Below are 15,476 nucleotides of genomic sequence, written 5' to 3'. Positions count from 1 at the left end.
ATACAATTATGACCCTGTAGCCAATAGTATAGTACGGGGCTCGCAAATCTGCCCCAGGTTTATCATAATCCAGGATCTTGTCCAATCTGCATGAAACTCATCACAATAGGAAAGTAAAGTCTTGGCGTCATGCCTTCTACTTTTCTGGCTCCAAATCCTTAACTTGGAAGCGTGTATGTAACCAGTCCTTCGGAGGACTAATAATGGATAGGTGACTTATTGAATCATACGGCGGCATAACTATTTTAATAGCAGGATGTATAGCAGATTATAAGAATTATGGGACGTATAAGAGCGAGGATGGATGATGTTTATTGACGACCAGCATATATTTAGATTAGAAAATTAGATGCTATCTCTCTGGACAGGGAGGCACTTATTGTGTCTTCTATCCCCCTATATCTGTTTTCCAACTTGCTTTCTGTCTTTGTCTTGGGATGAGATTACTTGGTTTTGTCCTAACCCTGGCTGGAGGGAAACGGTCAAATGTATAGTTGAGAGTTTGGGAGATGATATTTTTTGTCTTGTAAATCATCTATTAAGCACTGTATTATGTTTTGTTTACATATTGTATATGACTTGTAAATATTCGAGCGAATTCATCTTAATGGGGACTTATGCTTGTGTCTGGATGAGAATTTTAGGTGATCTCAAACTAGGTTCATTGATAGTGTGCTCTTGGAATCTACATCTGTTTCCTATTTGAACAAATTCCCCTTTGGGTGCTTTACTTGTAATTCTATAACGTTTTACTATATTCCATTTTCTGCTTCTTTACTGCGCTGATATGACCTAAATATAACAAACAAGCTCTGGTTCGAGTCCCGCTGTGTGCCGGTAACAGCGTTGGTTTTTGTCGGGGAAAAATGTACGAGCGCGTATCATCGTAAATATTAAGATTTGTAATTGATCTTGGACGCCTTGATCACTTTAAGTGCATAAAAAAACAGAATTGAATCATAGGTTAAAATTGGAATAATACAAATTAAACTGATGGATGATTTTGAAGAACGCCTTGCATATTGAACCTTATTATTATTATTATTATCATTATTATTATTTTATTATTATTATTATTATTATTATTATTATTATTATTATTATTATTATTATTATTATTATTATTATTATTATTATTATTATTATTATTATTATTATTATTATTATTATTATACTATACTATACTACTACTACTACTACTACTACTACTACTACTACTACTATAACCACTATTTTTACTGTAATCATAATATTATCATTATTACTGTCATCATCATCATCATCATCATCATCATCAACAACAACAACAACAACAACAACAACAACAACATCACTACCACCATCACGAACCACTACAACACCCAACTCTTGTTACCCTGTCGTCATCGGACATCCATCACCATCATTTCACCCAGCACCCAATCTCTACCCTATACCCGTGTACTGTCAGAGCTTCGTAACCTTTCATCATGACACTCACTCATCATTACCATTGTGACGTCATGACCAGGGCCATATTGATATTTCACGATTAGTTGTACATCTGCCACCATTTCCACTAATGTAAAATCGTCATTACATTGATATTATGCGGTTCGGTTGCATACGTATTATATCTTGCTGGCGCTGGCAAAAAAATGAAATAACAATAACAATAATAATGATAATAATAATAATAATAATAATAATAATAATAATAATAATAATAACAATAATAACAATAATAATGATAATAATAATAATGATAATAATAATAATGATAATAATAATAACAATAAAATAATATGATAACAATACAATAACAATAACAATAACAATAATAATAATAATAACAATAAAATAATAATATAATAAAAATAATTTATAATGATAATCTAATATATAAATAAAATGATGATGATGATAGACTGATAATGATAACAATAATATGATCATGACAACTGAGACAACAAAAACAACAACAATACATCAACAATAAAATAATAATAAAAAAATAATAATAATAATAATAATAATAATAATAATAATAATAATAATAATAATAATAATAATAATAATAATAATAATAATAAGTTAACAAAATACACAAACATTTGAGTAACATTGCTCGCTTACTTTTTACTGCGTTGGGTGTGTCACTCGCTCCCCTTCCTGTTAGATGCAAGCACAGAAACATGTTACTGTATTACAAAGACAAATAATTAGAATCCTCCGGTGTTGGGGTGGAGGACAGCACTGCAGTTTTGTTTTGTATTTAGGATTTTTACAGCGCTTGCTACACTTTGAGCTCATCACAGGCGATGCAAAAATGATTCATACCAATAATAAATATGATGAGACCATATATATATCTGGTTGGAATTAGGTCGAATAAATCGTATTCGAAAGCATTTAGATATAAAATGCTATCTGGAATGGGTTTTTTTAATAATAGATGGCGGGTGGTTGCTTTGTCTTTGGACGTACAGTGGGATGTTGGGTTTATTGGAAAATAGTTGGTAGGTGCCGCTGTTCGGGTTGATAGTTATGTCTAGGAAATCGAATTTTAAGATTGTTGTCCTGGAAGATTTTACGTATTTTTTTCTTTATAATTTCAATCTGCCTCCTGGGTGGGGTTCCCGACCGGCCATAGATGGCAGGGAGGTACTTACTATGTATTCTATCCCCCTATATCTGTTTTCCAACCTGCTTTCTGTCTTTGCCTTGGAATGAGATTACTTGTTTTTTTCCTGGCCCTGGCCGGATGCCCTGGCTGAGTGGGAAACAGTCAAATGTATAGTTAGTTTTGGGAGATGGTATTTTTTTTCCTTGTAAATCATCTCTCTGTTATGCACTGTATTATCTTTTGTTTACAAGTTATATATGATTTGTATACATTTGAGGGTATTCTTCTTAGTGGGGACCTGTGCTTGTGTCTGGATGAGACTTTTAGGCAATCTCAAACTAAGTACTTTGATAGTGTGCTCTTGGAATCTACATCTGTTTCCTCTTTGAACCAATTCCCCTTTGTATTATCTTTTCTTGGGTACTTTAATTGTAATTCTATAACTTTTTACTATCCCATTTTCTTCCTTTTTACTGGCGCTGATATGACCTTAATGTGTTGCAAGCGCCGTGAAACCCTTAAAAACATAAAAACAAAAATCCGTCTGCCTCGGTCTTTTACAACACAATTCGAGCCCAGATAGAATGAAGTTGACGTCACTCGGGTCTTTGTTATTGTTTTTTTTTTTTTTTTTGCCATCCGCGTCTATGAGTAATTCTCACTAAACGGTATTAACCAGACTATAAACGTTAAAGGTTGCACATAGTTTTATGTGTTGGTCCGTTATACTTCCGGATGGTGTATATAATTATATATATATTATATATATATATATATATATATTATTATATATATATATATATATATATATATGTAACTCGTTGTCAACGCGCAGCGACATTGGGAACCAGGGGGTTCAAGAATCTAATAATTATTCTTCGATATTTTAAGTTAAGCAAGGGTAATTGAAGTTAGCTCACTTTAGACAATCATAAAAGGCATATTTTGAATTTATTATGCGGCGATATTATTCTCTTAATGAAGGTCGCTCACTCTAGTTTTGACCTCTTACAGTACTGTTGTCATCGTCAATAAAGTAGAGAGTCGAGAGGAAATAAGTATTTATTGAGCAGTGAGTGGTCAGTCAATTTATTCTACCTCCAGTCTAGACATAACAATGTTATCGACCTCAACAACAAACTGATGAAAAAATAAACCTTAATTAATTCTGCCAATGTTTATTTTCATTTAAGTATAACTTGAAACATCTACATGAAATCAAAGTCTTTGCTGTGTTGACATGTAGAATGGTTATTTTTAATCATTTTGGTGAGTCTATACGAATTCTCTACAAAACACGATCTTGAACGACATCTTGATTTTACCCATCTTTGTTTTGATTCAAGTGCGTCTCTGACCTGTACGATGGGTAGTTATTTTTAATATCTAATTCCAATGTGAATTGTGATTTTGTTTATCATTTAATTCGCACTATCCCTCACATCGTACCGTCACTGGGTTTGTTTAAGAAAAATAAATAAATGAAACAAAGACAAGCAATAGAAAGAATGTTAATATTTTTTAAAATTCAGATTTGTCCGAGTCTATTTATTAGTTGAACGAGTCGTCCTCAATACATAGTCATGTTCATGTGTGCTCACCATGTAAAAGAAGAAAATTAGATAACAACCCCCAACTCTTCTCCCTCTTGTGTGTTGTTGTTGTTTGTTGTTGTTGTGTTGTTGTCTCTTCTTCTTCTGTTCTTCCTTCTTAATTCTTCATTCTTCATCTCTTCTCTTCTTCTTTATCTTTTTCTTCTCTATTTTCTTCTTTCTTGTCTTTTCTTCTCTTTCTTTCTTCTCTCTTCTTCTTCTTTTCTTCTTCTTCTTCTTTTCTTTCTTCTTTCTTCTTCTTCTTCTTCTTCTTCTTCTTCTTCTTCTTCTTCTTCTTCTTCTTCTTCTTCTTCTTCTTCTTCTTCTTCTTCTTCTTCTTCTTCTTCTTCTTCTTCTTCTTCTTCTTCTTCTTCTTCTTCTCTTCTTCTTCTTCTTCTTCTTCTTCTTCTTCTTCTTTTTCCCTTCTTCTTCTTCTTCTTTTCTTCTTCTTCTTCTTCTTCTTCTTCTTCTTCTTCTTCTTCTTCTTCTTCTTCTTCTTCTCTTCTTCTTCTTCTTCTTCTTCTTCTTCTTCTTCTTCTTCTTTTCTTCTCTTCTTCTTCTTCTTCTTCTTCTTCTTCTTCTTCTTCTTCTTCTTTCTTCTTCTTCTTCTTTCTTCTTCTTCTTCTTTTTTCTTCTTCTTCTTCTTCTCTTCTTCTTCTTCTTCTTCTTCTTCTTCTTCTTCTTCTTCTTCTTCTTCTTCTTCTTCTTTCTTCTTCTTCTTCTTCTTCTTCTTCTTCTTCTTCTCTTCTTCTTCTTCTTCTTCTTCTTCTTCTTTTCTTCTTCTTCTTCTTCTTCTTCTTCTTCTTCTTCTTCTTCTTTCTTCTTCTTCTTCTTCTTCTTCTTCTTCTTCTTCTTCTCTTCTTCTTCTTCTTCTTCTTCTTCTTCTTCTTCTTCTTCTTCTTCTTCTTCTTCTTTCTTCTTCTTCTTCTTCTTCTTCTTCTTCTTCTTCTTCTTCTTCTTTCTTCTTCTTCTTCTTCTTCTTCTTCTTCTTCTTCTTCTTCTTCTTCTTCTTCTTCTTCTTCTTCTTCTTCTTCTTCTTCTTCTTCTTCTTCTTCTTCTTCTTCCACTTCATCTCTTTCGTTGTGAGAAGCATCGTGTTGATAACGAGTTCAGCGTTTTGATGAACTGTCATTGTTTGAAAGTGTTGGTGCCAATAAACACATAGGAACATTTTCCTATCTGTTGAACACAATTGCTCCATGGCATAGAGATAAAGCTGACCTATTCTAGTTTTGATGGTTGTGACTTGGTTTGCATGAGGTTTGTGCGGCTATGTGGTCAAGTGGTATGACACTCGCTTTCGGATCGGAAGGTCCTGGGTTCGAGCCTCGCTCGGCGCATAGTTGAGTCCTTGGAAAAGACTCTTTACTCACATTCTCTCACCGTACTCAGGTGTAAAATGAGTACCTGGCCGTTTACAGCGTTGTCTTTGTCCGAAAAATTGTAATATCGCCTAATAGGCGTCATGTCTCGTCCTACATGTTAAATGTTGCTGTTGACCAGGGACCCCTTGTAAAGCGCATTGAGCACGTTAAGTGGATATTGCGCTATATAAATGCTCATTTTTTTCCCCGGGATGACTGATCTAGTCGATGTCGATATTTTATGATCCGGAATCAACTTTAAATGTTGGTGAACCAGGAACTATGTATATTCATATGTAAGATATCAATAATTATATCGTAAGAGCAAGTATCTCTCCCAAACCATTTACGTCCTTCATCAACCAAAAAGTAATGTAATTCGCCGGTTTATAGTTTCGCCTAAGTATTATATATTATTACCAAGGGAGATAATTCCAGAATACAATGAAATTATTCCCCCCTTTCTATCATACATACTTTTAGTATCTGGAATGCTGAGATACATAAAAGACATTTACATTTATAACTTTTCCTCCTCACTTCCTTCCTACGTTCCTTCCTCCATTTCTTTCTTTCTTTCTTTCCTTCCTTTTCTTTTTTTCCTTCTTTTTCTTTGGTTCCTTCCTTCTTTCTTTCTTTCTTTCTTTCTTACTTTCTGTCTTTCTGTCTTCATCTCCGCAATTCATATTGCTACCGTAATCTGAAAAATATGAATTGCGGAGGTGAAGACAGAAAAGGGACGGCTGGTAATAATGGGCAGGGTGGGCAAATACCAGCCTGTTTTTTCAAGTTATATGCTGTATTACCAGGTCTGAAATAATCAAATTTAAATTAGATAATTTAAAAAGTTACTACTTAAACTTTATACTTCGTACTGAAATCAATTTGTGTGTACTTTTAAGAGATTGCGAATCACCATGCATCCCGTAATGCATAAACCAGGATACGCTCCTGGTCTTTTTTATCACCCCCCCCCCCCCCCCCCCCCCCCCCCCCCCCCCCCCCCCCCCCCCCCACATCCGCCACATCGTCATCTCATCGTTACGTCGCCTGACGGTGAACTAACTCCGATTTTTGCTGACTGGCCTCTCTAGTACTAGGTCGGGCTAATTCAAATGAGCCCACCTTATTAACCAGTGAAAACTAAATCGAGATTTTGGCAAACGAACTTTTTCTTATTTATTGCCTTACTTGTGCTGGTACCATTGATGTAATGACTTTGGGAATGTTCCAGTATTGAATTAAATTTATTAATTTACTAATTTTATATCAATTTAGTATTAATTTGTGTTGTTTTTATATATTTGTTTATCCATTTAAACTTTTCTTTTTTTCTCGTTTTCTTAGTGCTTCTCAAAACTCATTTATTTAAATTGTTTTCTTATTTGTTTTGTTGTTGTTGTTTTGGGGTGTTTTTTGTTTTGTTTTTTAACAAATTAATTTGTTAGTTCTTTTTTTTTAATTCTTAAAGTAATTACCGCTGTATTTTTATTGCCAGACTAAAATAATTTTGCAAAACAATGTAATTTTCTATGTATTCCGTCTAATAAAACAAAACACTTTTATTCAAAAGTCACGACTAAATAAATATATAAAATACAACCACCATTTTGGTTTTCTCAACAATTGAATTAGTATACGAGAAATACTCTTCTGAGAAAGGAGAGAGTTGAATTCTAAGTTAAAGAGGAAATACGGAAGGGTGGGCAGATTCCGTACTTGCCCGTCCTGAAGCTAATACATACATAAGATAGTTCGCGATGAAGAGGCGGGAAGCTCGGGTTGGTTGGGTGAGGAGTAAAGATAACACGGTCGTTATTGTTATAGTCTAACGAATGCTTGAGGAGAAATTGGTAACATTATTTTGTCTTAATTGTATTGTATGAAGTATTGGCGAAAGCCTAAGATTAAATAAACTGTGTTTTTGTTGGTCTTCTTTTGACTATGGAACTGATACTGATACTTGTCATAGCAGACCTGCCTACTTGAAATAGGAAAATAAAAATCGTAGTTTTTAGGGCTAATAAAATCGTAGATATTTTAACTACCCTTTAAAAAAATGACCGGAATTTCGTCTGTTTTGATAGATATCAAATTTTTAGAAACGAGAAAAAATGATTGGAAACGTAATAATGATGGTGATGGTGGTAGTGATAGTGGTAGCGGTGGTGGTAGTAGTAATGATGGTGGTGGTAGTAATGATGATGGTAATATTATTATTGTTATTATTATTATTATTATTATTATTATTATCATTATTATTATTATTATTATTATTATTATTATTATTATTATTATTATTATTATTATTATTATTATTATTATTATTATTATTATTATTATCGTCATTATTATTATTGTTATTGTTATTATTATTATTATTATTATTATTATTATTATTATTATTATTATTATTATTATTATTATTATTTTATTATTATTATTATTGTACGTATTGGTGGTATTACTATTGTTGTATTTTTTGTGGTTATTAATGGTATCAGTTTATTGTTTGGTTCCATTTACCATTTTTTTCCACTTTCATGTATGTGGTCATCAAATTGTATGATTTATTGTCGAAAGCCTAAGATTGAATAAACTTTGTAATATTGTAATATCGTATGGTAACCATCATTGTCGACGACATCGTCGTTGTCATCATAATCATCATTATCATCATCATTATCATCATCATCATTATCATCATCATCATCATCTTCATCATTAACAACAACAACAATATTAACAACAAGTACTACAATAGCAATAAAAACAATATCAACATCATCATAAAATTTCCGTCATCGTCTCCATAAATATCATTCTAACCAACAGCACCACCAAAACCACTACCATAATTACATCCTCCTCCACCACCACCACCACCGCTACCACTATTCCAACCACTACCACCACCGGCACAATCATTCTAATCATCAAGACAGCAGTTAAATGCAATTTGAGCTCTGAATGAAACTCGAGTCATATCGCTGTTGTTGCTTCTCGATTAAAACTTTATGGTTACTACATACTACTGAAAACCAGTAATGTAACAGAAATATTAATCTCGCCGTTGAGGGATTAAAGCAAATCTTTAATTTTTCGAGTGAACGAAATGGACTTGTATTGTCAAGGTGTTGTCGCATTATGTCTCGTCGCTTTATTTTTTAGTTGTATTCTCTTTCGTGATTCATTTTTGATTACGTTGGGAATAATCAAAATCTACTGGTATTGTCATTTCATTATGAATGTGATTATTTGTGGTTGAAATATTATTTTTTAAAGGTGAAAAAAATAATAATTAAAAAAAATAATTAAAAAATAAATAAATAAATAAATAACTTTAAAAAAATAAAAAGATAAATTTAAAAAAAAAAAAAAAAAAATATATATATATATATATATATATATATATATATATATAATATATATATATATATATATATATGACCTAATCATCTTTGCCCCACCACTGTAAATAGGCTAGAACCGCCACTGATATATATATAAATATATATATGTATCTATATATATATATATATATATATATATATATATATATATATATATATATAGTGCCACTTGCATTGAGTGAAAACAAAGCGGAAAACTGAGATGTAGATATACATATAAACCAACCCACCACCTCAGATCGGTATTATGACAGGTCTTTGAAAAAAAAATAATAATGGGAATTGTGTAAAGTTTATATTATAGAATATACTCGTAGTAGTATAATTTTAATGGGTGAGAAAATACCCCCAAAATATATCTGATCCATTAAACATGAAATTCACTTGTTGGGATCACACGGGCGTCATGCCAGATTGGGACATTGGGTCACAAATGCTATATTTATTCTTTAGATTCAATTTCGGGAGTCCCGATAGCTTAGTCGGTAGAGCACTCGCTTCACAAGAAAAGAGACCGGGATCAATCCAGGGTAAAGTCGAGATTTTTTTTTCTGCCACCTGCTACCCCCCCCCCCCCCCCCCCCCCCACCTCACACCCCCCCCCCCCCCCCTCACCCAGCAGTGATTTCGTATCTTGGTCTATTAGATTTCACGATAGAAAAGTGTTGAATTCAAAGGGTAGCAAGTAATTTGCTATTGTCCAATTGTTTCACGCTCTAGAAACTGGGATAAATTTGCTCCATGAGCCTAGTGGCTGTGAACAAATGCTTTTTACTTAAATTAAATTTTACAAGTGTAGAAAACATGTGTAAAACTATGATTTCTTTTTCTTTTGGTCTTTTCAGAGTCAATAAATAATCTAGACCACACACTATAAAACATGGAAGTTACCACGAGTTCTGGTGGCTTCTTCGCCTATGTGGACTACCCAGACGACGCTGCTTTGCTCAATGGCAGCATTGACTACAACATAAGTGACTCTTTCAACGATGTGCCCCTAGAGGATTCCCTCCCTCTTATCTTGGCGTACACCCTGGTTCTCATCCTGGGCATTGTGGGGAATACATTGGTCGTGTTCTCTATAGCTTACTACAGACGAATGAGGACGACGACGAACGTGTTTTTATTCAGCTTGGCTACAGCCGATCTGCTGTTGGTTGTTATCTGCATACCCATTAAGGTAGGGTTTTTCTATTAATTAATTAATGTTGTGTGTGGGCGGGTGTTGTGTGTGTGTGTATGTGTGTGCGTGTATGTGTGTGACAGAGAGAGTGTGTATGTGTGTTTGTGTGTATTTGTGAGAGTGGTGGGATGGAGGTGAAAGAGAGAGAGAGAGAGAGAGAGAGAGAGAGAGAGAGAGAGAGAGAGAGTAAAAGTTCATCGTTACACATTTTGCGTGTTGGTCTCTAATACTTCCGGATGGCAATATTGTGAGATTCTTAGCCAAACGCATACTATCTATATGACCACAGAGAAAAGCATTTTTGAATGAGCCGTATACATACAGACCATTTTAATACATAGCCAGAGAACTTCTATTTTTGATTTAAATGACAGATCAATAGGACTCAATCCTAAAACTTCAAAGAACACTCGGCTTCCATACTTTTTGAGAGGTCGAGCGGCAATTATAATCGATATCTGAACTCGAAAGATCTCAGTCCAAAATAGAAAATTATGTGTTTTGTCGGTGAATAGCAGAGCTGGCAATATTTCCCCAAATTGACGAAATCGTGAATTCTTCCAGTTGCATTTTGAATCAATCTTTACTCCGCTTAGCAGGTGGTACCTTAATCAAAGCATTTCTAAAATCTGCTCGAAAGAAGCAAATTCTTCCATGAAATTTCATTCGATTTATAAAATAGATTTCCTTACCTAACCCCCATATTACCTCTGTCTGACTGAATAATGTCGGTATTATTGAATATTTACCGTTTTTATAGCAGTCTTATGGCGGCCATCTGCCTGCACCAGGCCATACACACACCTTCGTTCCTGTACGGTTATAGCGTTACTGTGGATATAACGTAAGATTTATTGAATCTTTAGAATAATAGCAGAGAGAAGAAAAGAAGCGACTTGTTTGTAATCAAATAGATCCTTATAGATGTGACCTCACCGTGTCAATCTGGAACTGTATTAGCATGAATATTATCGGCTATGCGATCTTGTGGATTGGATGGTCTTGGGTTTGAGTTTCGCTCTGAGCGGCTTATAGTCGAGTCCTTGGAAAATGCTATCTCTCTTTACTCACATTCTCCCACCATACTCGGGTGTAAAATGAATACATGGCCGTTAACAGCGTTGTCCCTGTCAGAAAAAAAATTGACATCGCCAAGCAGGCGTCATGTTTTGTCCTACATGTTAAGTGTTGCTGCTGGCTGGGGAACCCTTGTAAAACACGTTTAGTGGATATTATGCTATATAAATGCTCATTAAATGCTCATTGCTCAACTAAAAGAAAAATTATGATGTCAAATTGATCTGAAATTGGAAATTCAGTTCTTTTGTAGTTTAGGAAACGAAACCCAATATCGTCTCCTCAGTGAATGTATTTGTTTAACTCCATAAGGTAACCTTAAAAGTTAACATTTATTATCAGGTGCATCGCGACATAATACCGTTTTGAGACGATGGATCACATATCCTACCAAAGGAAAGATCCCACCAACTCTTTGTATAACGAATACAATGAGCACAAACATAATTTTTTTGTTGAAAATATCAAATTGAGAAACTAGCCTAGACTGATTTTTGGGAGATGGTTTTTTTTCGTGTATTTCTCTTTCTTGCTTTGTCACCTTTCCAGGGTTGCCAGATTATTTTTCAACAAAATGCCAGGGGAAGACTCAAAAAATGCCAAAACACTAAAAAAAATGCCAAAGTCTGTTGACTCCCACCCCCACTAAGAAAACTACTCACTTTTGATAGACAATTTACTATCATATCCTGGTGGCTTGCGTGTTTTCCTTTCTTTTCTTTTTTTTTTTTTTTTTTAATTATACTAAATTTCCTGTTGGGGTAAATTTTTACCTACTGACTACTAAGTGGAGTGCTAAACCACTACACCACGATTGGATCTTAAGAATGAAAAAGAAATACATTAACATGAAAGGTAAATACGTAAACAGTTAAATAATTATTGACAATTACGAAAACTTACTGTTTCGTGTTTCTTGTGATGTTTTTTGTTGCATCTGGTTCAAGTGCAGAGTAAAGGTGTCATTTGAAGCATAATATACAAGAAAAGAAAATGCCAAATGCCAAATGATTTTTCTAATGCCAAACGGTTTTCAAAAATGCCAGATTTTTGGAATCTGGCATTTAAAATGCCAAACTGGCAACCCTGCACCTTTCTTACGCACTTGTTCAGATCTTAATCACGCAAAATTTGCAATCTATTATTGCCTTATATTATAGGTTTTAAAGTCATGTAAATGTTGCTATGTGAAGCTCGGGAGAAATAAAAATGAAATTTCAGTTTAAGTCGCCATCCTCTCGTCTTTAATTCATAATGGGGTTTTTTTGTTGACAACGGTAAAACCCAAAACGTCCACATTATCTGACTTTGTTTTACGTTTTATTGTTGCTATTTGATACAGATCTTAAAATTTTTTAAATGCTGGAATGCCTTCGGCTTCTAACCACAGTAGAACTTAACAAAAGTGACTTTAACCGTAACTGTAAAATAAGAATATCACAAATAGGATTTCGGACCGAAATCATTTTTCAACCAGAAACCCCTCCGCATTCTTTTTAATGTCAAGACTTTTAAAATCGAGAATTAGATCCCTTTAGTTGGAATTTGATGAGTAGTGTATGTTTATTTCATAATTGTTAACCTGTTCTTTATACCAGACCAATGTATATCAGTGACTTATCATTGTAATGGGCACCATAAAAGCACACTATTGGCATCGTTTAGCACAATGTCTTGTCAATAAGCATTAAATCATAACATTCCACCAATTTAAACTATTTCGTGTTGTTTTTAGTTAGCTGAAGAAGGAATTTATAGGTAGGCAGAGACGAATAATAAATGTCATCGGCAGGCATGAGATTACGAGTGTGTAATATTCCATGACAAAACACCTATTCTATTTTAATCGGAAAACTTTTACTTGATGTGTCGATAGATCTAAATAATCCACAACTTGTCAAAAAAATATATAACTCTTTAACCAAAGGTACCGGGAGGTCTCATACTCATATTTAATATTTTTAACAAGTTGAGGATCGCTCATATTTATCGACTTATAGATCAATTAAAAAAAATTTTTTTGGCTAAATTTGAAAACAAAAAGTATTTTGTCTAGTCTATGTACATGAAGGAGTGGGGGGAGGGGGGCGGGGGTGAAAGTATTTGGATAAAAATGCGGAACAGAACAAAACAAAAATTAAAGATAACAACTGCTTCCGGTTTTAACTGTCAGTTTTGTTTACATATGAAGCCTTTCAATTTTTGCCAGACTTCAGAAGACGTCTACGCATTGCCCTACGTTTTCACAACCAGGGACCTTTGTAGGTTTCTGAAACAGAATAAGAATTAGTAAATAAATTGTTTTTCGTTTTGTGGTGAGCATGTTTTTGATGGCTGACATTCCTTAAATAATGCCGTGTTGTCTTTGTGAATAACTAATGTCAAGTTTTTTAAAAAGAACTTCATAAACATCCTACAATTCTTCCGATTTGTTGTTAGATCAGTAAGGTCATATTGGCGACTTGATAATTTGTATCATTTTTTTTTAGTGAAGCAATAGTCGATTCATTCAAGCATTTGAATCTCGGTTTATTGACCGAGGAAATTGAGATGAACATAAATATAACCGTTTATAATGCACATGTTTCGGCTTCAACATGCTCAAAGCACTTCTTAAGGCTTCATTTATACCCATCAGCAGGCCATGTGAAACAAACATTCCATTTCATACGGACAATACGACTTTTAGGCTTCCTTTTTAAAAGTCACTCTTCTGGGTGAGGTTCCTACCTCCCATAGTGGGCAGGGAGGTACTTGCTGTTTCTACTATCCCCTCTTATCTGTTTTCCAATTGCTTTCTGTCTTTGTTTTGGAATGAGATTGCTTGGTTTTGTCCTGACCTTGGTCGGCGTCCTTGAGAGGGAAACAGTCGAATGTATAATTATTGTTTTGGGAGATGATACTTTGTTCCTTGTAAATCATCTCTCTGTTATGTACTGTTACTCTTTTCATTTTTAACATATGATTTGTAAACATTTGAGTGTGTTCCTCTTTGTGGGATCTTGTGCTGGTGACTGGGTGAAACTTTTAGGTGATCTCAAACTAAGTACTTTGATGGTGTGCTCTTGGAATCTACATATGTTTCCTATTTGAACAAATTTCCTTTTGTCTTACCTTTTCTTATTTGGTTTAATTGTAATTCTAGAACTGTTTACTATCCCATTTTTTCCTTTTTACTGGCAGTGATATGACCTTCATGTGTTGCAAGCGCCGAAAAACCCTTAAAAACAAAACAAACAAAACAAAAGTTACTCTTACCACATTCGCCACAGTCTTTAACCGGTTAATTGCCGTTCTGTGGAAAGACGAGCATTAAAATTTTTGACCAGAAAACATGTCCTTAAAACAATCGATTTAAGTGACCCTCATCTTTGAAAAAACTTTCAAACCTGGTCCCTGCGAGGTCCCAGGTTTGAGAGTTTTTGCCAAAGATGAGGACCATTTAAATCGATCGATATTTGAAGGATGAGTTTCTGGCCAAATTAATTGTTAAATACGTGTCTTTCCAGAGTACAGCAAATTAACTAGTTAATAGTCAGTTTCTCATTCTGTTGTTAAAATCCTGCAGCATAAGAATTTTTGATCTGCCGCTCGGGTTGTAACATGCAGGTTATATGTTTGAGTCGTGCGTAGCCGGCGCATTATTGATTCCTAGGAAAAGGAATTTGATATATTTTTTTTCTTACCAACCTCAAGTGTAAAATTATGAGAGGCTGACCGTTAACAGCGTTTGTCGTAAACGCGTCTCGTCCATACTGTTCAGTGATGCTTCTTGGCGCGGGACTCTTTTAAAGGATTTTGAGCCTGTTGAGAGTAAAATACGCTATATAAAAGCCCGCGTTGGAAATGATTCTTTATTCTTTGTAATAATGGATCATTTGTTATAAAATTCGGTTATGTCAATTTGTTTCCGTACCTATACCAAATGACTACAACAGAAGTCGTGGTGGTGATGGTGATGTTGATGGTAGTGGTGGTCGTAGCCGAATTGGCAAGTAAAGTTGTTGTCGTAGTAGTAGCGGTAGTGGTAGTAGTAGTAGTAGTAGTAGTAGTAGTAGTAGTAGTGGTAGGCCTAGAATTAGCAGGAGAAGGAGGAGGGAGCAAGGAGAAGGAAGAAGAAGAAGAAGAAGAAGAAGAGGAGTAGGAGGAGGAGGAGTTGAGGAAGAGGAGAGGAGGAGAACGATTAGGAGGACCAATAGTTAGGGTTAGTGGTGGCAAACAGAAGGTGGGGGTGTTTAAGGT

At 34.4% G+C, this 15,476-nt stretch overlaps 1 protein-coding gene across 1 annotated transcript in view; it reads left to right on the top strand.

The window, feature by feature from the left end:
* The window catches only part of LOC144971927 (QRFP-like peptide receptor), a 253,300-nt gene that overhangs the window by 67,381 nt on the left and 170,443 nt on the right, over positions 1-15,476 (top strand). The window contains exon 3 of the mRNA XM_078913005.1: positions 9,820-10,154. Coding sequence (XP_078769131.1) covers positions 9,855-10,154 — 300 coding nt within the window. The 5' untranslated portion in view covers positions 9,820-9,854. The remainder of the gene's footprint in view (positions 1-9,819; positions 10,155-15,476) is intronic.

Source organism: Berghia stephanieae, chromosome 1 (genome assembly GCF_034508935.2).
Source record: "Berghia stephanieae isolate SIO BIC M18660-M18661 chromosome 1, UCSD_Bste_1.3, whole genome shotgun sequence".
Taxonomy (NCBI): domain Eukaryota; kingdom Metazoa; phylum Mollusca; class Gastropoda; order Nudibranchia; family Aeolidiidae; genus Berghia; species Berghia stephanieae.
This window is presented reverse-complemented; position numbering and strand designations above follow the sequence as displayed.